The sequence below is a fragment of the Olea europaea genome, chromosome 2 (assembly GCF_002742605.1).
Source record: "Olea europaea var. sylvestris chromosome 2, O_europaea_v1, whole genome shotgun sequence".
Classification (NCBI taxonomy): domain Eukaryota; kingdom Viridiplantae; phylum Streptophyta; class Magnoliopsida; order Lamiales; family Oleaceae; genus Olea; species Olea europaea.
The window spans coordinates 30119885-30146671 of record NC_036238.1 but is presented as its reverse complement, the minus strand read 5'-3'; the positions used below and the strand labels follow the sequence as shown (position 1 = coordinate 30146671).

Sequence of the window (26787 nt, the reverse complement as noted above, 5' to 3'; positions counted from 1 at the left end):
AAAAAAAATTATGTACATATAGCATGATCTCTACTAATAATGGCAAAATGTTGTCATCGTTCGAACTCTCAACAAACATTTGACTATCATTGACCCTTAAGTGATATGATGCATACGACTAGTACCTTTTGTGGGGAGCCCGTTGTGGATTACTCCTGCCAAGTTTTTAAACATATTTTAAAAGGTTAATATTTTCTTTAACGTGAAAAAAAAAAATAATAAAGAACTACTTATTTAATTTGATAGTATAGAAGTTACTTTGAACTCTTTAACCATAAAACATAGTAGTGTATTATTAACGGTTCTATTTAGAGGAATATATGTAAATACACATTTGGAAAAAAATCTACTTTTTCTATTTTTTTTTTCATCGAAAATAGGCTGTTAATAAAATTCTCAAAGGAAAAAAAATTTCCCCGTAGCAAGTTAAATTTAAAGGACTGATTTATTCCCCATTTTGTTGAATATAGTCTCTAATTAATTACTTGAGATAAGTTTAACATATATTGGCAATTGAAAATGGACGTTTGGGGAGTACTTGTATTGCTTCGATACTTAATTTTGATTGTATATTGATTATTTTAAGAAAAATCTGATGCTGGATGATATATGAAGAAAGGAAACGTAATCGATTGATAACAACTAAAAAGGAACAAATTACGGAATATGGGGGATTAAATTATTTTATAATTGAAAGATGAAGGATTCACAATGCAAATAGGAAGGGACTTGAGGTAAACCAATAGGAAAATTTAGGGACCAACTTGAACGGGAACGAAAGCATTAGACCACGCGATTGCAGAGTTTATACTACATGCACACGAGAAGAGAAAATATATCGCCATAAAAAATAATAATAATAATAATAAATAAATAAAAAATTGCCGAATTTAAGTCAACTTCTACATGGAATATTGTGATTCGTGCACGATTTGGAACTATAAATTGAAATTCAGGTGATATCTTACTATTCCAAACACGTTTTTGTAATTTTATGATGTTTGACTAATTTTTTAGATAATAGGATGACGATAACATTATATTTTGAAATTTTAATATGAATTTTACTTGGATGTTAAATATTTGTTTGGCTTGATTGATTGTTAGGTTATTAATGCGTTTAATTACTTGATCAATAATTGAATGAATTCGCAAGAACGGATGTAGGGGTAACTGGGCTGGGCTGTAATCCCCCAAGGCCCAAGAAATTTTTTTGTAGACATTTTTTTTTTTTTTGTAAAACAAACAAATAAATAAAATTCGCATATAAACCTGGCTTGAAAATTTGTAGCCCGATCTTGGATTTAATCCTGGATCCATCCTTGTGAATTCGTGATTCTTTTTTCTTGAGAGAAGGAATAGGAATTGTAGTAAGTAGTAACAATTTGACAAAAAAATATAAATATACCAATATGTTTTGCATGATCTTTTTAACTTTAATCCATTTTCATACATTCGCATTCTTCGAACAAATATAATAGGGTTATATGTGGAAATATGTTTAACATTACTTGAGAGAGATTATTAAATAAAACAATTGATCGTCGAGTTTAAATACGTATTGACAATTACTTTGGTTGATATTAAAATGGAAGAATATAGGGAAATTCGAGGTCCTAGTGATTTTAATTAAGAAATGTTTATAAACGCTTCGTAGTTTAGTTTAACGCTTTATATTTAGTTTGTTTATAGACTTTAAATTTACTATCACAGTCACCATACAATTTTGCTATTTCAGTTAAAGTTAATAATAAGCATGCAGTCCTCGTGAAAATGATAATTCAGGCTCTTAGATCACTTTATTACTTATCTATGCTACCCTATACATGTCAGTTATTAGCAAAACATGGTTGGAGTGAAGCACTGAATATGTTTTAGCAATATAAAATAAGATTATAACTATCTTTCTTCTTTAATATATAAATAGCCCCTATTTAATAGAGATTATATTTTTAGTAAATTTTAATAAAACTTGATAAAATATGTAGCTGAAAAACTGTGAGTCAATATTTGGTTAAAATTAATTGTCGACTTTGGTTTTAATTAAAAACAGGAGCACAAATAATATTGTTTACTTCACTTTACTATGTTTGGGTCATTGAAAATAACCTCCACCACTTGATAAATGAAAATTTCATTCTTGTATATCTCGATTTTCTGTTATCTTTACTTAATTAAAAAAAAAAAAAAAAAGAAAAAAAAAAAAAAAAAAAAAAAAAAAAAAAAAAATATCAAAATATTTTAATAACTTCCAGTGTCACACCTTGCTTTGTGTGTCTATTGTGTTTGACAATTCCTCGTGTTTAACATGTTTGTATTTCAAATAGGGCTGGATAAAACTCTCGAATCGAATCGAGCAGTTCTTTTAATTTAAATACTCGAACGGGTATCTGAATCGAAAATCGATGGGTTTAGTTCAGTTCTCGATTCTAGATTAAGAACTGAATTTCCCTATTTTTTTAATTAATTTATTTTAAATAAGCTAAAGTATTTTATTTTTCTAAATTAATTTGCTAACTAGTTAATTTAGCTCAATCCCAAAAATTTAATTTTTCTATTTCTAATTTTCAGTTCAAAGCCAACTTAATCAAATTAGCCTAAGTTTTATCCAAATCTGTTATTCTACCTTAGTACTGTTTCTACCGTTTTGAAGAAATCAAATTGAAACTCGACAACGCCTCTCTTAATTATTTTGAGCTCGATATCTTTCTTTTCTTGTGATTTTAAAAACTCAACAAAGAGAGACGCAAAAGATACATAAGATTGGAATACTTTAATTTTAAGAGCTAAGATTGAACATATCTTTAGTTGAATTAATGTAACTTTGTAAATATTAAAAAATTTAATTATAATACGGAACCTGAAAACCGAATCAAATCGAATTGAACCTTTAGTTTCATAACTAAATTTGAATCCGATGATTCCACTAACTAAATGTCCGAAAATTTTGGGTCCGGTTCAGTTCTCGTTAGAACCGATCCAAACCGGACCGTGTCCACCTCTAATTCCAAACTTGTGATGTTGCCAAAAAAAGCATCAAGTGGGAACAAATCAAAGTACAATTCTAAGCTTGTTAAAGTTGTTTTAAAAAATTCTATTTGTGTTATATTCAATACTAGGATTCCCATGAGATACATGATGTAAAAGTGTATATAATACGATTGTAATCAATTATATTAACACGGGATTTTATGATCAGATTTTTAAATGGTGAAATTAAAAAGTTAAAATGAATTTTGACAAGAGGTTTTTGCAACGTTTGTGCTATACGTACATAATGATTTATATACATATGATGTGGTGAGATATGATAGTATATATATATATATTCCATCATTTTTTTGACACCTCATCTATATATAAACCTTATGTAAATCCATTATATACAAGTATCATTATTCTTTTGGCAAACACCTTAATATTTTTGTTGTTCAAATCAAACTTTAATATTGTATTGAAACTCATCGAGAAATCAAGTCAATCATCCATTTAGATAGTTTAATGAAACTTATTTACTTGTTCAAACTCTAAGTACTTACCTTTGTTCTATGGTCGTGTAACAATATCTCGTGAACTCTACTAGCAAGTTACCAAAATAATGTATCTTAAGCTCATTCATATCTTGTTTATGGTCAAATTAAATATTTATTGAATTTGTAAGCTTGCTTGAATTTACAATGTACCTAAGAGTATACAATATCATACTCTAAAAATGGAGAAAAGAAGCAAAAAAGAAAAAGAGACATTGTAACTCAAGATAGCTGGAAAGATAAATTTTATTCTAAAAAGCATAATCTTTACTATGTAAAATTATTCTATGCTTATAATTTGCTCAAAACTAAGCAGGAAGTTTTCTAAAGTGATTTACAAAATTAAATTTGTCTAACAGATTCCCTTCTTATGACAAGCATAAATACAAGACTATGTTCCATATGTCATACAATTAAAAAAACATATTTTTCTTGCACTCCAACACTATATTTCCCAAGTCTCTGCACGACATAAAAATGCAAGGCTCACCTCCGGAACGAATGGTAACATTTTTCTTAAAAGTTTGTGTTTTTAACTTATATTGCTTATGATAATGCGTAATTGTTAATACAGGTACATTTTACTACTAGCTAATTAATGTTAATCCTTATTGCCTATTAAATAATCTGTGTTACATGAAAAATAATCATAAATTATTCTTTCAAGGGTTAGTTATATATAAAATTAAGTCATTTGAATGAGAAAATAATATATACGGTCAAATTCTAAGTCTAATTTCATTGTAATTTCATAAATGTAACAATTCTCCTCCAAAATTCATGCATTCACATAAATTCTCAATTTGAAAGATATTATACGTTTGTAGGTTAATTATTTTAGTCGATAGCCAGTTTCAAGTAAGGCATGGTAAAAAGGTTGGGCCAAAAAAAGTTTTAGTCCACCCCAAGTGGAAACTTTATTGCTACTTGCTCTATCCATTGTTTCGAGTGTATAATAGACAATTTTTGAAAAACATTTAAAGGATATTCAGTATAAAGATATTGATATGTCAAATTGGATGAGCCAGCCAACCCTAAACTGCTTGGTTCGCCCCAAAAAAGCTTAGCAACGTTAACTGGGCGACCTAGTCCACTCATTTTGACATGACTAAAAAAATAAATATAATTTTCATATCAAGATGGGATGTAAGTACTTTTTGGGTTGTATGTTTTGTAGTTTGTAGTACTTATATAAGTTTGGGTTCTATGAAGAATAAGCAGAAATTAAGTTATATATATCCTATATAATGTGTGAATTAAAAGCATGTGTAACCAACATAAAATAAAAAATAAAAATTGAAAATCTAAGCTTTGCCAAACATTCAGCCGAACCATTTTGATATGGTAAAATATTTGGTATCAATTTTATAATGTATAATTTAATGTGATAGGAAACCAATGTTTTACTAATTCTTCAATGATGGAAGACTATCAATTTTATTTTGTTCGACTTTCACTGTCCTATCATCAAACCACCTTATTAACGGCCTATAAGCCACTAATACTTGCGTGATAATAGTTGATTGATGCTGTCATCGAGTTCATTTATCATCAAGTCCTACAATTATATTATATCATGATCAAGTAACTCATTACAAATTTCAATCCTTAGAGAGAACAGTATATTTATTCGAATTTTATTATCAATACACAAGATGCTTTTTTTCAAATTTCCAACCTAATAATATGTGCAGACAAAATTTCATGCTCGCAACAAAATGTCCAAGGATGAGTGGTTGATTTGTATAGAGGAGGGTGATGAAGAACCAACAAAGAAACAACGAATAGCAAAGGTTCCATCGATGCTGCAAGAGGTCGAATCCAACAAAAAATGTTATGATCCTCTAGTAGTTTCAATAGGCCCTTATCATCATGGAAAGAAGGAGCTAGAAGCAGTGGAGCAGCTTAAATTTAAATTCGCAAATCAATTCCGCCTTGCCTGTGGTGATCGAGTATCGTCGATGAATCAGTTATATGAAGAGGTAGCGAAGGTGGTTCACTGTGCTCGAGAATGCTACGAGGAAGACTCAACTACAAAATATGACGATGAATCGTTCACCAAAATGATGTTTCTTGATGCCTGCTTTGTGCTTCAGTTTATGTGCATCTTAACAAAGGCAGAAACAAAAGAAGAAGATCAACTACCCACAATGAAGAGTTACCTCTGTGCTTTTGTGTGGAGGGACTTGTTCTTGTTAGAGAATCAAATTCCTTTACTAGTACTAAAAGTTTTGTTGAAATTCAGGTTCAGAGGTGATACAAATTTGATTAAGGATTTCATTAACCTTGCCACCAGCATAAAGCCACCTGAAAAATCTTCATGCACTAATTTGGTCAAGAAATTTGTCAATGAATGCTGCCTTGGTGGTCAAACAAATGACGAAAGAGAATTACAATTGGATGGAAACCCTCACCTTCTAGACCTAATGCGGACACATCTCATTGGGCCACCTAACTTTGAGGACATAATCATAAAGAAATCAGATCAATGGAATTCCTATCGTTCAGTAACAGAGCTCGAAGAAGCGGGAATTCATTTCAAAGCAAGTAAAACTCATTGTGTTACTGATGTAACGTTCAAAGATCACCTTGTTTATGGAACTATGATGCTCCCTCCTTTGGTGGTTGATGATACAACAAAACCTCTGCTATTAAACTTAGTGGCTTATGAAATGAGTCCTAATGGCCCTCATGATTCTCTCATTACGTCATACGTTTGGCTAATGGATTCACTCATTGATCATGCCAATGATGTTAAAGAGCTCCGAAAGAAGGGAATTCTCAACAACAATCTAGGCAGTGACGAACACTTGGCCACACTCTTTAACGAGATAGCTAATGGTTTGGTACCTGATCCTTCTGCATATGCACTTGCTAAGTGCCAGATTGAAACGCACTGCAAGAACAAATGCCGATTTTGGATAGCTGAATGGATGCACAAACATTTCAGCAGTCCTTGGACCGTCCTTGCCTTTCTAGCTGCAATTTTTGCCCTTGCCCTTAGTACGGGGCAAACATATTTTTCTGTTTTTCCACGATCCTAAAGAGACGAGCATCTCCTACAAGGAAAAGCTCTTCATTTGTAAAAGTTCATTTTTTTTACTGTTTGTTTGGATTTTGTTGTGTACTTCATCAATTCCTTGTATGTTGGTGTACTGTATAACATCTACTTGAAGATATTTAACAAAATATTGAGAAGAAAAATCCCTTCCCTCGTGTAAATTTCCTAAAACGACCATTTTCTATAATTTTCATCTTGTGGAAATTATATGTTAGGGGACCAGATTTTGGATCATTTTCCATTTTTTTTCTAGTTGAACCGACATGCCCAATTCAATTCTGGGGTAAGAATTATTCTACTCAAATAGGGCTACATAGGCCCTGTTTTTTTCTAGGGGGACGATAGGCACCCTGCCAATAGGGAGAGAGGGGGCACATATGTCTGTTTGAGAAGCAGAACCCCTAGGGTAAAGATGATTAATCCTCTTGCCATTTTTTGGGGAGAGAAATCTTGGTTTAGCGTAACTAGAATGTATTTACACATGGCGGAATTAGTATGGCTGTGTAACGAGTTTTAGAAAACTAAAGAAGTTTAGATGATTGAGTCTTGAAAAAGAAAATATATACATTTTACAAGCCAATTTTCAGTTATTACTACATTAAAAAGAAAATATTCTATGACTGCAACTAATTTTTGTGTGATATTGCTCATTGTCTTGCCATTTATTGCTATAATCATGAAAATCTTATTATGAAAATGGAGAAAAAGGAAAAATTACCACAATGCCACAACCCTCCACCCCTGAACTAGTTGACATTTGTTGGTGCTCTGGGCCGATACTTAATTTGTTAATTTGTTGCTATTGGTTCTAGCAGACAGAGCTATGGCTGCTGCCTTGGAAAGTACAACAACTGAAATACTCACTTTGGCTCACACACAAGTCTCAAATCAAATTATTGGCTTGAATGCTGAACATTGCTTCAATCTTGGCATAGATAGAAATCTTTTAGATTGATATGGCTTAGATGGCCATATCTGCCTAGCATGTGCGATTGATCAAAATAAATAAATTGGAATGATCAAGGGAATAAAGTAGTGACTTATTCTGCGCTATATCGTATTAATCTATTCATGGCTTCAAGGGCACAACTGTTCATAGAAGGTGAACTTCAGTGTACCAACACGAGATATATGAAGATGTGAATAGGCCTTCTTGAGTTACAAAAGCATTCTGAAGCAAGAAAACTAGCGAATGCAAGTTTGAGCCTTCACGTAAGGAGAAATAGCGACGGCTAATGATAAAACAGACAAGGCAGTCGAAAACTATAGTTTTTTAAAGTTCTTTTATTGTTCTATTCACTATAAGTCACCTAAAAGGGATTCATATTTAAGTTAACTTTCCTCACTAAGCAAGACGCAAACTTCTTTGAACCTATACAAAGTTTTGAAATAGCCTAAAAAAATTGCAGCCTTCATTGCCACATTATCCGACATTTTAAGGCAATTCTACACAGGTTTAGGAGTTCAAAAGCAGCACTAATTCCACCTAGGATGGATTCTAACATGCAAAAGAGTAACAGTATGTTTGGTATGAGTACAAAGAAAGTAAAACAAAGTTAAAAAAATCCTAGATGATGATGAATATTGTTGGGCTATATGACGTGACCATATTAACACCTACCACTATAATCTAACTATGATAATATGCTCACAAACCACTGTCCGTTTTATGCCACAAAAAAAAAAAACCTGGAAGGCAGGATTTATCCTGAAAGGCAGGAGCTCTACTGGAAGGCAATGTGCAAAAATGGGAAACGACTTGCTTGACACTTTGGCAGATCAGTTGGGGGGCTTTTGAGCACTAGTCAGTTTGGGGCACAACCTGCGGTTTAAACTGTTTGCAGCTTGAGGGGCTAAGGTGTAGACTCCAGGATTTAGTCACTGTAAGGTGGATACCTAGATAAAAAAAAACCAAAAAAAAAAAAAAAAAAGAACAAAAAAAAAGGGAAAAAAAAAAAGAAACCATGGGATTTTATAGAGATAATAGAGGTAAGATAAACATTACAAGTAGTGAAAATCCAGTAGACATAGCTAGCAAAGAAAATGAAATTAATAGCTTATCGAAATGATACCAATGGACTTAACTGTTACAAAAAATTACACTTCTGTGCAGAAAGACATGATCATTTGTTCTGCAGTTATGTACAATGATAAGTTCAGTCAACTTAATCCCTAACTTAGAATGCAGGAACTCGAAAAAGATGCAATGAAAAGCAGCTAACTCATATTGCATTTGCTTAAAAGGTCAAAACAATAAACAGATACTGCACCTCTGGGTTTACATACAGGGAACAGATATTGGGGGTTCTCATTCTTTATCCTGTACTAAATTGTTGATCATCTTTACCAAGGGAACAGTTCCTTTTGCCATGATCTCTATCCTAGAAGTATTGTTGGCATGAGCGAAAAGAGAGAGTCTAAAAAGTATGAGGTCTGGAAGAAATAGCCGAGATGACAAGAATCCATGCCAATAACGGGGTTCCAAGTCGAAAAATGCATTAAAAAACCTTCGGGTGGCTTGCAAATCAACCTTGAGAAGAATATCCATATCAAAATAAAAGAACTCTCTTTGTCATCTCCTTTCTACTGGCTACAAATCTTTCCAAACTTCTGAAGACAATTCCAAACCCAAAAGGCTTCTCTCAAAGCCTAAGTATTGAACTATTGCATTGGCGACAATTGGAGCAGCAGCCAGAGTCCTTGCCACCATATATCCAGTCGATGGGTGCACCATCCCAGCTGTACCGCCAATCCCAACAACTCTTTGAGGTAACACTGGAAGAGGGCCCCCATTGGAATTACACAATGCTCATCCTCTTTAATATTCCTAACTTTAATAACTAAGTGACTCAGCTGAGCTACCATTCTTTCCTTAATATCATCCATAAGCACTCCAGGACGAGCTACAAGGGATGTATCTTCAAGGAATATTCTCTTCGATGAAAATGGCATCGCATAGAGAAAAGTTGGAATCTTACTATCTCTCCTTCAGCTCTTTATTATTGTTGAGGTATAAGTCGCGCCAATTAGGGATGGCAATATGGCTCGTCGGCTCGGGCCACTCGTGGCTCGACTTGAAAAAGGTTGAGCTCGCTCGGCTCGAAGTTCGGAAGATTCAAGCCAAGGCTTGGGCCGAACCCCATTTTAGGGTGCGAGGCAAAGCCCGAGCCGACCCGTATGGCTTGTCGGCTTGGGCTCACAAGCCTATATTTAAAAAAAATACAAAAAAAATTATTTTTAAGGGCTGCCTTCTTCATAGATAAAATAGGGGAAAAAACACCAAAATCGAGCTTGCCCAACTCGACTCCAAAGCTCGGGTGGAGCCTAAATTTTCTGGCCGAGTCCGACTCGAGCCTAGAAAAAGCTCAATCATTTTACTCGAGCCAAGATTAAGCTTAAAATTTTGGCTCGCGAGTCGGCTCGACTCGCTCGTTGACATCCCTAGCTCAAATCCATGAACACCATTTTATTGACATCAAAAAGGTGCTCTTCCACTTCTACCAAAATCCTATAGGCTACTTGATAGCTGGGATTATATGGCTTATCATACTGTACAAGACATCTGGAAAATCCAGTTGCATCTAAAACCACAGCAACCTAGATAATAACACCATAATTACATATCCACAAAGATTTCAATTCCTCCTAAATTACTTTCACAATCTTGGCTTGATGAAATTTAACACCATTCGAAATGCATTTCTGCATCATTTTCGATGTTAGCTACTTCCTATTTACCCTCTAATAAGGTCTATCAAGATCCTTAGTTGTTTTGTCGTCAATGAAAACCATAGCACCCGACCTAGTGGTGTCAAGACAATCCACTTGAAGTTTTTAATTGGCAATCACAGAATGTTTGTCTATCATTATTCAGTTAAAATAAGTTTATAATTGTGAATTTTTAAAGAATGTGTAATTAAAAAGTAAAAATATAAAAATAAAAAGTTTCCAATTTACGTACAAAATATTTTATTGTGCAAATATGTGATTTAAAATGAGTTTGAGCAAAAAAGAATTTTGAAATAATGGTAAACAAACATGGACTAAATTTCACGACGTAAGAAAAATATTTTTGTACTTTTATCTACCATCAACCTTATATTTTTGCACCAAATATCTCAATTTTCCAAAATATAGCAAAATTTGTCATTCTACTATTCTAACCACTTAAAATGGCGAATTTTATCTATCTTTAAATGATTTTTTTTAAAAAAGGAAAGAAACTAATTAAAAATAAAAGAAAAATTATCATAAAAATTTTGAAAATTCATTCTTTTGAAAACTCATTTCCAATCACGCATTCTTCAATAAAATAATATTACACGTAAATAAATAAAAAATTCCTTAATTTTGAATCACACATTTTTCACCAATCTAATATTCAAAATGCATTATTTTCCCCAAAATGGGGCTCAAATAATGGCTAAATCTTTTTAAAATTCAATCAATTCAATTCACCTCACAATCTCCATCCAATGCACATTAAGTATGAGTAAATTTAATCAATGCTCGCTGAACTTTAGTTTACATTATTACTTGATCACCAAACTATAAAATATATCTCATTACTCACTCATTTATTCAATTACTTACCTATCCATCACCTATTTAATCTCCACCAACTTCAATTAACGGAATATGCCACGTGTACAAACTTTAAATCTGGCCAATTGGGCCAAAATCGCTACAAACCCAGCAATATAATAACACGCTATTATGTAGCCTAAACAAGGGAACCCTGACTTCATGAACCCTAGCAATCGTCCCCAAAATCCCAACTGAAATCTTGAATTTCATCTCGAATGTTTGAATTAAAATATGCAAGGAGCAATGTGCAATGCCTATGTACTTAGACCAGAAGGATATCTGCAATTTTGCATCAGAGAGGATTGCCGCTGAGAGAGAGAGAGAGAGGAGAAATTGGAGATGTTGTGAGTCTTGATATGACTTTCACATTGTTCTACATTGTAAATTCTTTCTACGAAAAGTATTCATTACTCTTCTAGTTATCAAAATGCTATAGGGTTTTGTTTCAAATTCAAGAACCGAGTGACGATGTTTCACTGGAAAAAGGGGGATTTTCCCATAATGCTAATGTTCAGGGAAAACACAAATGTTGGCAATCAATTCTCTTATAATTCATTGATATTTAATATTATATTCCTTGGCTTTTGCAATTAGTGCTCCACGATACAAAACAAAAATTATAGTTATGAATTTAATGAAGAGAAAAATAAATAGCATAGCCGTTCCACCCCATATAATCCATAAAAGAAGAAACAAACTATTCTTGTTTCCTGGAGCATGTAGAAATTGAGCTCTCCTTCTCTCCTTCAACTCATTTCCCTTGTAAACCAAAAGGGTTTTTCTTCCCAGTTGAGAAAATATGGAGAATTCAGAAGTGGAAAAGACTCCTGCGCCGCTCGCTAGACGTAAAGGAGGTATTCAGACAATGCCTTTCTTTATAGGTAAATTTTATATCTTTAGTCAAGTCGAATACTGCATATAAAGTATGCCATGATATATATATATATATATATATACACACACACACACACACACACACACAGCAAGTGAGGCATTTGAAAATATAGCAAGTTTTGGACTTTTTAAACCGATCTTGAAGTATTAGCAAGTATAGTTTTAATTGGCAGCAAAATCAAGTTGTTTTTGGCTTGTGTCTGTGCCCACCACATTCTTGTAGACCTTTGCTAACTGAAAAACAATGCAGAGCTTCATATTAAGTCGATATATAATTAAACTGAGTCGTAATTCTTTAAATAAATTCTGAACCCACTTGAAGTGTCTCTTCTTCTACTACAATACACAATGAAATCGAGATTTTTACTATCATATCGCGTAATTGAGATTAGGGCTTAAAACCTAAGTCCCGGATCATAATTTGTGAAGAAAAACACAAAATTAGCTCAAAATTGTGCAGTTCGAGGAGAAAGACTCACAGATGCTGCAGCCTGGCCACTTCCAGTGCCAACATCCCAAACGAGATCGTGAGATGGAGTTTTTGTTGCAATGAATTGGAACAATTCCTGTGGATAACTGGGCCTTGTCTCTGAAAATTGCTTTGCCTGCTCAATAAACAAATCTGCCAATTCCCTCTCTCTCTCTCTCTCTCTACATATATTTCAATGATCGACAAGGATTATATAGTTTCTACCAGGTGATGCAAGGTAAAAAGGCATGAACCGAGAAGCTTCTTCAAGTTTGACCAATCCTAGTGAGATGGGCGTGTTCAATTTCCCTTCCGGCATTGGCGTACCTCGATTTACAAGATAATTGTTTTTTTTTTTTTCCGACATTATTTTATTTTCGCACAACATTATAGCCCCACTTTGGTTCAGTTATAAAAAGCTGATTAAAATAAAACTCAAACTTAATGATATATTTTTCACACATTTCATGTTACTGAGATGGACAATGTTTGTTCTAAAACCGTCGACGAAGCTTAAAATTATTAGTGTAAAACTCAATGTCTCAATTGCTCGACACATAGATCCTACTGACTCATTTTCTTAGTTCAGAAACTCCAATCTTTTATAAACTTGAGGACACAATTTACTAAAACTCAACTTGATTATACATTTTTCTACATAAATAAAATTAACTTAAGCATCGAAGTGTCTTCAGCCAACCAATCTTTGATATTTTTCAGGCTAGTCAACTAGTCTTACAACACTTTGTTTGCACATTTCAACAAACACAAAAGACATAAAGAGTTTCAACGTTGGAAATATTTTGACTCTACCATTTCGTAAACTATTAAAAAATAAATAAATAATGCTGAACGGTATTTATACAAAGTTTGAGTTAGGGGGTGTTTGAGAGCCATTTTTATGTATAAATGTATTTTAGAATAATAACTTGATTAGAAGTGTGTGGTTGAAAAATAAGGAAAATTTTTTGATTTACGTATAATATTATTTTAATAAAGAATATATGGTTGAAATGAAAAGAGGAAAAAATGAATTTTGAAAAAAATGGGTACCAAACGAGGGCTTAGTAAACAATTTGAACTAAGGTAGTGTTTGATAACCTTCAATTCCATGGAAAATGGAAATTCATTTTCACCTTTTGCCAAAAATGAGTGTTTGATAGGTAAAAAATTCTAGGGAATTCATTTTCCATGATTCTTGCCACCTAAGCAATTTTCCCACTTTTCCTTGAATTGGAATTCTCACCATTTTTGGTGAGAATTCCAATTACGGTTTACTGTAGCGGAACTTTTTTTTTTCAAATTTTTTTTTTTTTTGCAATGAAAATAAATTATAAAAATTATTGTAAGAAAATATTTCCCTTTAATTGATAATTTTCATGTAAAACAAAGTCAAATGAACATCAAAAGATAGATGATTTTCTTGAATTTTTTTTCTTTTTTTTTTTTAGCAATGGAAACAAATTTCATCCACAATACCAGTAAATTCTATCCTTTAATCGAAAATTTTCATATAAAACAAAACCAAACGAACACCCAAAAAACAGTTTAATTTAAACATTTTTCACGTGGAAAATTATACCAATCAAATACAATAAGAGTGTGTTTGATTGACAAGGAAAATATCACCTAGAAAAGAAAATATTTTTCATCTTTTGTGGAAAATAAAAACAACCTCTACCCAAAGAAAATGTTTTCCTTAAAAATAAGGAAAATTAGACATATTTTCAAAAGTTGGAAAATGTTTTCCATGGAAAAAATAGCATTCAAACACTCTAAGACCCCGTTTGATTGCATGAAATTTTCCATGGAACTTGGAATTCGAATTCCAACTTCCACTTTTAGCCTGCTTGATTGACAAAATTTTTCAGGGAATTGATTTTCCATGAATATCTAGGTACAACACCTTAAAGCGTGATTTTCCATCTTTTATTTTCCTAGGGGATAGGTGGTTTTTGGTTTTCCACCTTTTTTTTTTTTTTTTTTTGCTTTTTGTCCTTTTTTTTAATTGTTGGCAATGGGAACAAATTTTAGGAATAATTGTAAAAGAGGATATCCCTGAAATTGACAATTTTCATGTAAAACAAAGCTAAACGAACACCAAAAACACTTTTACTTCAACATTTTCTACGTAGAAAATTATACCAATCAAACAAAATAATTTACAATTCCGTGGAAAACAATTTCTAGGTAATTCAATTCCCTAGAATTCATTTTCTTTCCACCCAAATTCCATCTTCGCAATCAAACAGACTCTAAATAGGAATTTGCGTGGAAAACTGATATTTTCCATGGAAAATAAATGTAATCACACACCCTAATTTATAATTCCCAAGAAAACAATTTCCCATCAATTCAATTCCCTGAAATTCTTTTTCTTTCCATCCAAATCGTATCTTTGCAATCAAATGAACCCTAAGTTGGCTAAGAAAAATAGGAGACTTGGACTTGGCATCTTATCATCACCAACAAATGTCAATGGGCCGTGCATCATAAAAACAAAAAGCAAAGCTGGTTTTGCAACTTGAATTTACTTTTTACACGTTACAAGAAGAGTATCCCTCATGGGACATTCATTCGTCCATCGTATTATATTAACTTATGCATAGTTATGAGAATCGATTCAGTCATGAATCCAGCCATAGTATTGGGTCGTTGGATTAGTGCGTAATATTATTTAAAAATTCTATCATCGTATGACGCCGGGTAGGATAGTGATTATCCTATTGGCTTGTTGTAGCAGATGATTCGCAAGAAAAGAACGATAGAAAATGCCCAAAAAACAGGGAAAATACTCTGAATTCAACTCAATATTATTAATAATGCAGAATGCTGAAAACTAACCCACAAACCGGGTTAAATAGCTGCGAAATACGAAATTATTGAAAAATTACCAAAAATGGCAAAATCCCGAAATTATACCAAAATAAAATATTAAGTAAAAGAAGTAAGTCGCCAAAAATTTGGCTTAATTCGAGTTCTCTAACATATAGAAAAAAGGAAACTAAATATTACCATAAATAGTAAAAAATAACTTAAAATTGAATTTTGGAAAGGAAAACAGTGGATTTTGGGTTTGAAATTGACGTCCACCGAGCCAAAGTTATGGCCAAATTACCAAAGAGAGCTTTCCGAATTGGGGTCATAATAGCGATTCCGATAACCGTAGCCAAAGTTATGGCCAAATTACCAAAAACGCGTCAAAATCTCCCAATTAAGGAAATAATGGTGATTTACTTTCCATCTTTGCGCCGATCCGCCATCTCATGGTATCTCAGCGTCATCATCGTGCAATCTGACAAATCAGCATCATTTGACTCGGATCCTCCTGCATCATCGTATCTTTACATTTTTTACTTTTCTCAACTCCAAGTGCTACTCTTCAACTACATACTAGTAGTTTTTGTTATTCTCAAATTATTACCTATCATCATCGTTGCAAATTGCGGTAGATTTACAAATAATGGCAAAAGGTTGTCATCTTTCGAGCTCTTAATGAACACGTGACTATCATTGACCCTTCAGTAATATGATGCACACGACTAGTGCTGTTTGTAGGTAGCCAGTCGTTCTGTTACTCCTACCGAAATTTTTAAACATATCAGGATAGGTTAATATTTTCTTTTCAAAATAAATGGAAACTACTAATCTGATATAGTATAGAAGTTACTTTGAACACTTGCAACCACAAAACATAGTCATGTATTATTCATGGTTCTGTTTAGGTGAATATATGTAAATACACATTTGGTAGAAAATAATAATAATAATAATAATAATAATAATAATAATAAGGTTTTTCATCGAAAAGAGGCCATTAATAAAATTGTCAAGGACAAAAAAATTTCCGTTACAAGTTAAATTTAAAGGAATGATTTATTCCCCATTTTGTTCAATATCGTCTCTAATTAATGACTTGTGATAAGTCTAACATATCTTGGCAATTGAAAATGGACGTTCGGGAGTAATTTTATTGCTTTGATACTTAATTTTGGTTGCATATTGATTATTTTACGAAAAATTCAATGTTGGATGATATATGAAGAAAGGGATAGTAATCAACTGTAACAACTAAAAAGGAACAAATTATGGAACATGGGGATTAAGTTGTTTTATAATTGAAAGATGAAAATTCACGATGCAATTAGGAAGGGACTTGAGCTGAACCAATAGGAAAATTTAGGGACCAACTTGAACAGAAAGGAAAGCATTAAACCATGCGATCACAGGGTTTATACTACGCTACCATCTGATTACAAGTCACTATACCATACAATCGCATGGTCGTTCGTTGGAGGAAAAAAAGGGTTTCCTAATTTAAGTCAACTTCTACATGGAATATGTGATTCGTGCACAATTCTAACCTAACCTTGGAACTATGAATATATATTTTCACCTATAATTGAGAACAAGAAGCTTTTATACAAAAGCATACATTTTATACACAAATTCATGACCTTTTTCAAATTTTGGGAGAAAAAAAAAAAGGAGATTTAAGAAGAGTAGTAAAGAATTGTAGAGGAGATTCGAGATTATTTTTCTTCTTCTTTTTGTAATTAAAATTCGAGTGATATCTTACTATTCCCAAACATGCTTTTTTATAATTTTATGATGTTTGACTAGTTCATTAGATAATAGGATGACGATGAACATTATATTTTGAAGTTTTAATGTTAATTTCAATTTTATGTTAAATACTTGTTTGGCTTGAATGATTGTTAGGTTATTATTGCTTTCAGTTACTTGATCCATAATTGAATAGATTCGTGATTCTTTTTTTTTTTTTAGAGAAGGAATAGGAATTGTAGTACGTAGTAACAAGCATTGTGAAGTATGATAAAGAATATAGATATATCAATATGTTTTGCATGATCTTATTATGAATGTTCTTGAACTTTAATCCATTTTCATTTATTCGCATTCATCATACAAATATAAAAGTGTTATATGTGAGAATATAGTTAACGTTACTCGAGAGTGATTATTAAATAAAAAAAATATTGATCGTCGAGTTTAAATAAAAATTGTCAATTACTTAGGTTGATATTAAAATGGAAGAATATAGGAAAATTCGAGTTCGTGATTAGTTTAATGCTTTATATTTGCAATCACCATCACCATACAATTTTGCTATTTCGATTAAAATTAACTAGAAACCTATATTTAAAGACTAATATTTAAAAAAACAAGGAGTTTAAATTTCATTTCAAAATTTGATAATTAGGTTTTAATAATTATATTTAATAAAATCATAATTTAACCTCACCCCACCATCGCCAAACCCAACTCCACTCCCAATCCTACTTATCCCAAAATTGAATTCATGTTTACCCTCATCCTCACCGTTTTCCTTCTATCTAACTTCTTTCTCTACCCACTAACCGATCCACCTCACCATCTCCAGTAGCATGGGAAGCTTTGCCATGCCGACGATGCCATCGCTATCGAAAGCGGCGACTCACTGTTGTGGTGGTGGTAATTCTGGAGATGGTGGTATAGACGTTGTAGTGCTCATGGTGGTGGTGGGGGTGATGATTTTCTAATATGTGGTTCGTTGTCTCTGGTGGTAGCGACAGCGGCTCTGTTGTAGTGTTTGCTGTTGGTTGTGGTCACGGTGGTTGGGTGATGTGGTGGTGCGATGGTGGTTATGTTGTGGTGGTGGCTTTGTTGCGATGGCTGTGATGGTGGTGGCGATGGCTCTATTTTGGTATTTGTTGTTGGTTGTGGTCGTGGTAGTGTTAGTTGTTGGTGCGGTGCTGTGTGATATGGTTGCGGCAATTGGGTGTTGAGGTGGTGCGGTAGTGGCTATGTTATGTTGGTGGCTATGTTGTGTTGGCTCTGGTGACGATGGTTCTGCAGCGATGTTTGCTATTAGTTGTGGTCACAGTAGTATTAGTTATGGGTGCGGTTTTGGGTGATGGGGGTATGGTAGTTTGGTTGTGTGGTGGTGCGTGTGCGCTGTTAGTTTGGTAGTGTTGAGGCGTGGTGATGTTTGTTGTTGGTGGTAGTGGTGGTACGGCTATAGTCATGGTGGTGAATGGGTGGTGGTGTGGACGAATGGTGGCAATGAGAAGTGGAAAGTGTTTTGAAAATGCAGTATATGGATTAAACGAAGGTGGTGCGGTGTTGGTGACAGAGTGGCTGTACTAGTGGTGGTAGTAACCATTTATGTTAATTGTAACTTTTTGTGACCAAGTTTGTGTTAATTGTGACTATCTTGGTCATGGTGTTGGCATTGGTGGCGATGCTATTAGGTTGTATTGGTAGTGACGTGGTGCGATGCCAATGGTTCCATTGCTAGTAGTACATGTGGTTTTGATGAGATGGTGTACATTTGATTGCCAGTGTTAAAAATGGTGGTGAGTGACCAAATCTATATTCATTATAACTGCCTGTAATTAGATTTGTATTAATTGTAACCGTAGGTGACTAGGTTATATATAATCACAAATTAGACTAACATGGTCATCGACAGTCACACCGACGACAAATTTGGTCATGAACACATAAGCTCACAGTTCATACGTTACGGGTCACAATTTGTTGTTAAGGTCACAGTTCACTGGTCACAAGTTTGAGTTCACAAGTCATAGTCATTTCAAATAAGTCACAAATCGGTATAAATGGGTCACAGATCAATACTAACATGTCACATGTTGTTTTGTAGAAGTCACGTATCAAATTTATAGGTCACATTTTATGTTACAAGTCATAGGTAACGAATCACAATTTAAAAATAATATTTTATATATCACAATGTACACAAGTCATAGGTTATTGCCCATAAAAAAAATTGTGAACTTAATATATTTAATTACAAAAATATGTTTTTGATTAATTATTTCATAACTAAAATTTTAATAATATTTGATTTTAGAAATTTCAAACTTTATTATTATTATTATTTTTTTTTTGAAATTGATCACATGCATATTAATCCCACCTAATTGGGTCATAGATTAAACAGAACTGGTCACAGATCGCTATGTGCACATGTCACAGATCTAATGGAACTAATTATAGGTCATTGCCAAAAAAGAAGAAAAAAGGTAGTCGTCGAAAATGTGAGCAGTCGTTGGAATAGTCGCCAAAACGATCATTGGAGCCATTGTCGGGAGGTTATCGGAATGTTCACCGGAGAGGTCGTCGAAATTGTTGCCGGAGGTGGGGTGGGGTGGAGAGAAAAAGAGAAGGGTTTGATGTAATGCGTGGGTGGGTTGGAGGTGAGGTGGGATAAGTAAATTAATTATACTATATTATAATTAAATATTTAATAAATGTAATTATCACTTGATTTTTAAAAGATTTTGGCAGTTTGTTAGTTTTGAAATATGATTTTTAAATGGAGGATTTACGTGATGATCTCTTAATATTAAGGGAAAAATTGCAGTCGAGGTACCAAACATTTCGTTTATTAGCAAACTTTGCCCAAACCTTTAATTTGTGTCATCGGAGGTACCAAACCTTTCAAAAATATGCACCAGAGGTTCAAATGGATGGAAATCGTCCGTTTGACCGTCAGTTGACCAATAAGATTAAACATTGACCAATTGAAAAGGATAAAAAGGTAAAAGTTATTTAACCCTATAATAAAACAATTAAAATAAATAACTAAAACATAAAAATAAAAAATATTATTCATCTCCTTCTTCACCCACAACCTCCCCCCCCCGCACGCCACCCTACCCCCAACCTCCAATGTTAAAGAGAAGCTGTTGGTGACTAGCAAAAGCCACTACATGAGCATAGTCAAACTACTTGGCGTTTCAATTTCCGGTGAGCATATTTACCTAGTCTACGATTTTGTATCCGGATCAGATTTGAGCTTGTGCTTGAGGAACCCTAGAAATCCCCATTTTACCATGCTTTCGACAAGTTTGAGGGTGTAAGAGGGAGGAGGACCGGTCGCGACTTCCAGAGTTGAAGTCGGAGAAGCAATTTGAGGGTGTAAGAGGGTACACTCGCCGGAGTTCAAGGCCACTGGGATCGCTACCCAGAAATCTGACGTTTACGCATTTGGGGTTGTGATTCTTGAATTGCTAACTAGGCAGGAGCCAGTGGGGTGGGGTGGCGTGGGGAGGTTGAAGAAGAAGGCGGCTGTTTAATTTCTGTTTTTGGTTTTGGATGGCGTGGCGTAGGGTGGCGTGTGGGTGGGGGTGGGGTGGGTGAAGAAGAAGAAGATGAATAGTAATATTTTTTTTATGTTTTAGTTATTTATTTTAATTGTTTTATTATAGGATTAAGTAACTTTTACCTTTTTACCATTTTCAATTGGTCAAAATAGGTCAACATTTACTTTTCTTGGTCAACTAATGGTCAAAGGGACGGTTTCTATCTATTTGAACCTCCGATGCATATTTTTGAAAGGTTTGGTACCTCCGGTGGCACAAACTAAAAGTTTAGGCAAAATCTGCTAATAAACGAAAGGTTTGGTACCTCGACTGCAATTTTCCCTAATATTAAGCGAAATATGCAGTCTTCATAAAAATAATTATTTGAACTCTTAGATCAACTTTATTACTTGTTTATACTGCCATGTACTTATGGAATTTTAGCACAACATGGTTGGTGTAAAGTACTAAATATTATTAAACAATATATATTAAAATTATGCCCCATGTTTAAGCCCCATTTTTTGGGATAATAGGTTTTATAATAGTAAATTTTTTAGAATGTATGATTAAAAAGTAGGAAAAGAAATTTAAATTTACATGCTGAATATTTTATTGTATCAATATCAAAAATCTCAGTTTTTTTATACTTATTTTCAATCATATATTCTTTAAATAAAATAACTTTTGCACATAAATTCAATTGTTTTCTTACTTTTTAATTACAAATCCTTCAAGAATTCATTATTAAAAACTTTATTTTTGCCAAATAATGATCATCAAATAAGGGCTAAGTCAAAATTAGCAATTAATTTTAATAACATATTTATATGAGATCACATCTTTTCAACCACATATATTATCAACTTTTATTAAAATCTACAGAAAATCTAATTTTAATCCCCACAAACGGAGATAATTAATATTGTTTACTTCACTTCACTAATTATGTGAGTCGTTGAAAATAACCTCCACAACTTGATAAATGAAAATTTCATTCTTGTAGATCTTGATTTTATATAATCTTGACAAAATGCTATAATGAAAAAAAAAAACCATAGTCTATCGAGATATTATAATAACTTGCAGTTTTCACACCTTGCTTGGTGTGTCTACTGTGTTTGATTCCTCGTGTTTAGCATGTTAATATTCCAAACTTGTGATGTTGCAAAAAAGCAGCCGGTGGGAACAAATCATAGTACAATTCTAAGCTTGTTAAAGTTGTTTAAAATAGTTCAATTTGTGTTGTACGCAACAGTAGGATTCACATGTGTTACTTGTAAAAATTTATAATATTATTGTAATCAATTATATTGAGCAGAAGATTTTATGATGGAACTTTCAAATAGTGAAGTTAAAATCTTAACAAGAGATTTTTGCAAACACCTTAATATTTTCCAATGATCAAGTCAAACTTTATTATTGTACTGAAACTCATCGAGAAATCAAGTCAATCATTCTTTTATACAATGTGTAATGGAACTTATATGCTCATTCAAACTCTAATTATTGACCTTTGTTCTTGTTGGATATTGGTTAAATAAATCGAGAATTGAAAATAGATTAAAGATCGATTAAAGTTCGTATCGACTTCGGCCAAATACTCAAAAACTCGACTCAATCCGTTTAGGCAAAAATTGTTTGCCAAATATTCAAAAGCTCGACTCAATCCGTTTAGGCAAAATTGTTTGCCACTTCGCCGCTTTGGGGCGCACAAACGGGGATCGACCTGACCGGTCAGGTCGCGGGAGTCGAGAGGGCAGCGCCCCCTGTGGGGGGTCGGGGGCAACGCCCCCGAAAGAGAATTTTGATTTCTCTGCATGTATTGAAGGGTATATTTGGCATTTCGAAAACCAATATCGGATGAATGAGAAATTACGAAAAAGGACGAAAATCAGTTAATAGACACCTTTCCATAAAGGTGCATTATTTGGAAAGGGTGTATGGTTTGGCCTCAACCATTAGTGAATAGACACATTTTCATAAAGGTGCATTGTTTGGAAAGGGTGCATGGTTTGACCTCAACCATTTCGTCCACACCCTTTCATGGTCTATAAATAGGACCCTTTGGGTGTCTTATTCCACATAATTTGATATGCAAAACGTCTCTCATCCTCTCTTCTATCCAAAATCAAAATCATTTCATTTATTTTGATTTTCTTTCATTTCATCCTTGGAGTACATAAGCCTAAATTTGGTTCATTGTACTTGTGTTTTGGAGTGCTACAAATACAAGTGTAGCCGTTGTATCTTGGGAGTCGATTGCCGAAATCCGTAGGCACCGTTGCGGGGCAAATTCGACTTAAAGACAAAGAGTCCAACTCTTGCCTCGACTTCGTCACCATCATTATACTTATTTCGGCGTCACTATTCACAAAATTCATCCAACAGTTCTACGATCGTGTTACAATTTCTCGTGAAATCTACTAGAAAGTTACCAAAATAATGTATTTTAAGCTCTGACGCGGCGTGAAATAAGGAATTCAAGCTAAAACCTTAAGTACACAATTTTGGAATTCACCAAATTAGAGAAAAATAAACTCAATAAATTATATTAATGTAAGATGATAAAAAAACGATGAATTAACTTTTTATTTATGAGAGTTTACATGAAAATCTAGTTTAAACAAATTAAAATTGCAAAGAATTCGAAATAAAACAAAGAAGCAGTCCTGCTAAGCTAAAGGGCACATAGATATGCCCAATTCTTCCATGAATAAAAATTATTTCTATATAAACTATGGTACGGTCACTCACTAAATGACAAAAATAAAAGTAAAACTTTAAAAACAGTTTGAGTATTAAACGAATTCGGATGGTCAAAGTCCATCGTATATCACAGTATAATCTTGAGTTCTACTCATTTCGTCGTTCTATTTTCGAAAGGGTACTATGGGCCAAAACTGAAACTCGATTGCCACAATAACGCCCCGAAAATTTTATAGAATAAAATTTATTTGTTCTATGTACTACATATTTATATTTTGAAATTGAGGGATTAAAATGAAATATATTTTAAATTCTTATATTTTTGGGGTCAAATAATTACGTATTGCTAGAGCGATGATAAGTATTTTGATATGGGGCTAATTTGATAGCTCGTATTAAATTATATATATTATGCTCTAGATAAAGTTATTTTGATTAAGTTCGAACTAAGTTAAAGCCAATAAAAGATGACTAGCTTAATTTATTTATTTTTTAAAGAACAAATAGAATTGTCTAGGAATTAGTCGGTGGATTGGCCGAATTTGATTTGATTTAGTTTAGTTTAAGTGATATTTTCATCCTTAGTTATGATTAGGCTAAACTTCGATAATTCAATCCTAATGTAATTATATAAACGGTTTAAGCTTATCACTAATAAGCCAATTCCTTTCTTTTCCTAGCAGTGAACGTGCATCTGTTTAACTAAGAAATCATTATTTTGACTAAATACTAATTCTACTAATTAAACTCAATATTATCCAAAACAACTTGGGGTACACGACTCCTCTTTCCAATTGAACCAAAATTCGTTTGATTCCCATTTTTCTAAGAATGAGAATAAAAAATATAATCGTTACAGGACCCACACAAGAAATAGAAAGTCAAATATGGTAGATTGATGTGATGGATAACGATCATATTTTTCATTTTTGTGGCTAAAGAATGAGAATCAAATGGGGGCTGTGAATATTGATTTCAACTATAGTTATTATATGTAATTCCATTATTTCACCATTAATATTAATATATATATATATATATATATATATGGCAGCAAGAAGTTTTTAAAATCAACAGCCAAGTTAGAAAAAAATTTGGATGTGCAATCATATTATTTTGTTTCAAAAAATCATTTGATTTAACGAGGTAAGATATTTTTGTGCAAGTGATTTGTTTCCGTATGCTTTTATATTCAGTAATTTATGCATGAATTGCTAGTGGACCTTCAAGTTCGAACTAACGAAGTGTAAATTATATTGGGCTCTTGGTAGTGAAATGTGAAATTCTTCGAGAATTCAGAATGATTAGTGATGGGTATCTCATTTGGTTGCCAATATACTCTATAAGAAAAATGTAGTATTAAGTGTTTATTTTATTGTCATATAATTGTCTATGAAAACCTCATATGTCTTACTGAGTATTTTTAAATATTCACTCTTGAAATAATTTTTAAGATTAATAATTCGAGTTGATTGAAACTATGGCAAGATCGTGATGTGGACTGTCGAGTATTTAAAGAAATAAAAACATTAACTTTTTTTTTAATTTCGCATTTTATTAGCAATTTTTATTTGTTCAAGGGCACATTTATTAATTAGTCAACTAATTATGTTTAAATTTTTTTAGAAACTCAGATTCTACGTTTTAACTAATATTTATGGTTGAGAATAAAGGAATTACTTTTATTTGTGTCTATTCTGCATTTATCGTGAAAATAAAGTGAATTTTTGGCGAAAATTTAAGATGTTGCAGCCACACCTAAACTATTGACTTTTTCATTTTCGATGCTCGAGTACCTCAGTGCTTTTTGTGTGGAGGTATTTGTTCCTGCTAGAGAATCTTCTTTTAAGTATAATCTTTACTATGTAAAATTATTCCATGCTTATAATTTGCTCAAAATTAAGTAGAAAGTTTTCTTAAGTGATTTACAAAATTAATTTTGTCTAAGAGATTCCCTTCTTTTGAGAGGTATAAATACAAGACTATGTTTCATATGCCATGCAACAACAAAACATATTTTTCTTAGTACTCCAACACTAAATTTCCCAAGCCTATGGACAACATAAAAATGGAAGGCTTACCTTGGGCTCGAATGGTAACATTTTTCTTAAATGTTTGTTATTTTATTTTTTTACATTATATTTCTTCTCATAATGTCGGATTGTTAATATAGCCACATAAATTGTTGTTAATCATCACTGCTTATTAAATAGTCTTTTGTTACATAAAAAGTAATCATAAACTATTCTTTCAAGAGAGGCTTGGATATAAAATTAAGTTAAACGAGAAAATAATATATAGGGATTAAAATACTCTCGTCAAGTTCTAAATCTAATTTCATTGTAATCTCATATATGCCATGATTTTCCACCAAAACTCGAATTTATTCGCATAAATTCTTCAATGTGATAGATTGTATACATTTGTAGGTTAATGAATTTAGTTGATAGATAGTCCAATTATTAAGGGATATAATTTCACATCGAATAAAGATGAAAAAAACTAATTTATAAAGGTTTGTGCTATTCCTCTTAACAAAGTTAATCTTTTAAGATGGTACCTCAAGTTTTAATATGGTATTAGAGCTCATTAAACTCTAAAAGCTATTCGATTCAATTAAGACTCAAAAAATGAGCAAATGTATTTCAAAATCGATCCGCTAAAAAAAGCAACCCTCTTGCAAGGGTATATTAAGGGATATAATCCCACATTTAATAAATATGAAGACAAAGACCAATTTATAAGAGTTTAGACTACTTCTCTTAATAAGGTGATCTTTTAATTTAGAACCTCAAATCTTAATATGAGTAAGGCATGGTAAAAAGGGCAGCCCAAAAAATTTTTAGTCCACCCCAAGTGGAAACTTTAGCTTTCCCTACTCAACCCATTGTTTCCGGTATATAATAGACAATTCTTATAAACATTTAAAGGTTATTCAATATAAAGATACAGATATGTCGTATTGGATGAGCTAGCCCTAAACTGCTTGGCTCGTTGAAGGCTCTGCACAAGAACCAGCACATGCGTAGAACGGGCCAGTCACTAGCTGTACCATCTGAACCGATAGGCCAGGTTGATTCTCGTGCATGGGGCCCAGTAGTTGAGCGAACCCCATGAAAAAAAGAAACTATACAGAGTGGAGTGCTCCTATAGGGCTAAGCCACATCATCTTCTCAGTGAATTGGGCGACCATCGACACATCTAAAAAAATATACGGAATTGAATTGTTTAGGACTTATTTTAGTAAGAATTGTTAATTAAATGTGTTTGATTAATATAATTTTTCATCTGAAAAATACTAAAATTTTGAATATTTTTGTATCTATTTGACTTTGTTTTTCATGAAAATTTTCAATTAAAGAGATAAAATTTGTTATAGTTGTAGATAGAATTTGTTTCCAATGTCCAAAAAAAAAAAAAAAAAAA

At 32.8% G+C, this 26787-nt stretch overlaps 2 protein-coding genes, 1 long non-coding RNA gene and 1 pseudogene across 3 annotated transcripts in view; 2 read left to right on the top strand and 2 right to left on the bottom strand.

Annotated features, from left to right (window-relative positions):
* The first annotated feature begins 3897 nt into the window (after positions 1–3897).
* LOC111370439 (putative UPF0481 protein At3g02645) lies at positions 3898–8279 on the top strand. Its single transcript, XM_022992145.1, has 2 exons — positions 3898–4034; positions 5225–8279. The coding sequence occupies exons 1-2, from the start codon at positions 4008–4010 to the stop codon at positions 6572–6574; spliced, it is 1377 nt and encodes a 458-aa protein (XP_022847913.1). The 5' UTR covers positions 3898–4007; the 3' UTR covers positions 6575–8279.
* A 269-nt stretch (positions 8280–8548) lies between these two features.
* On the bottom strand, positions 8549–10551 carry LOC111370454 (annotated as a pseudogene).
* A 1156-nt stretch (positions 10552–11707) lies between these two features.
* Positions 11708–12887, bottom strand: LOC111370462. Its single transcript, XR_002698416.1, has 2 exons — positions 12552–12887; positions 11708–12306 (listed from the first exon to the last, which is right to left on the bottom strand). It is a non-coding gene; the product is annotated as an uncharacterized LOC111370462 (long non-coding RNA).
* A 12489-nt stretch (positions 12888–25376) lies between these two features.
* Positions 25377–26787, top strand: part of LOC111370432 (putative UPF0481 protein At3g02645) — a 4363-nt gene continuing 2952 nt past the window's right edge. The window contains exon 1 of the mRNA XM_022992133.1: positions 25377–25456. Within this exon, the coding sequence (XP_022847901.1) occupies positions 25415–25456 (42 nt within the window). The 5' untranslated portion in view covers positions 25377–25414. The remainder of the gene's footprint in view (positions 25457–26787) is intronic.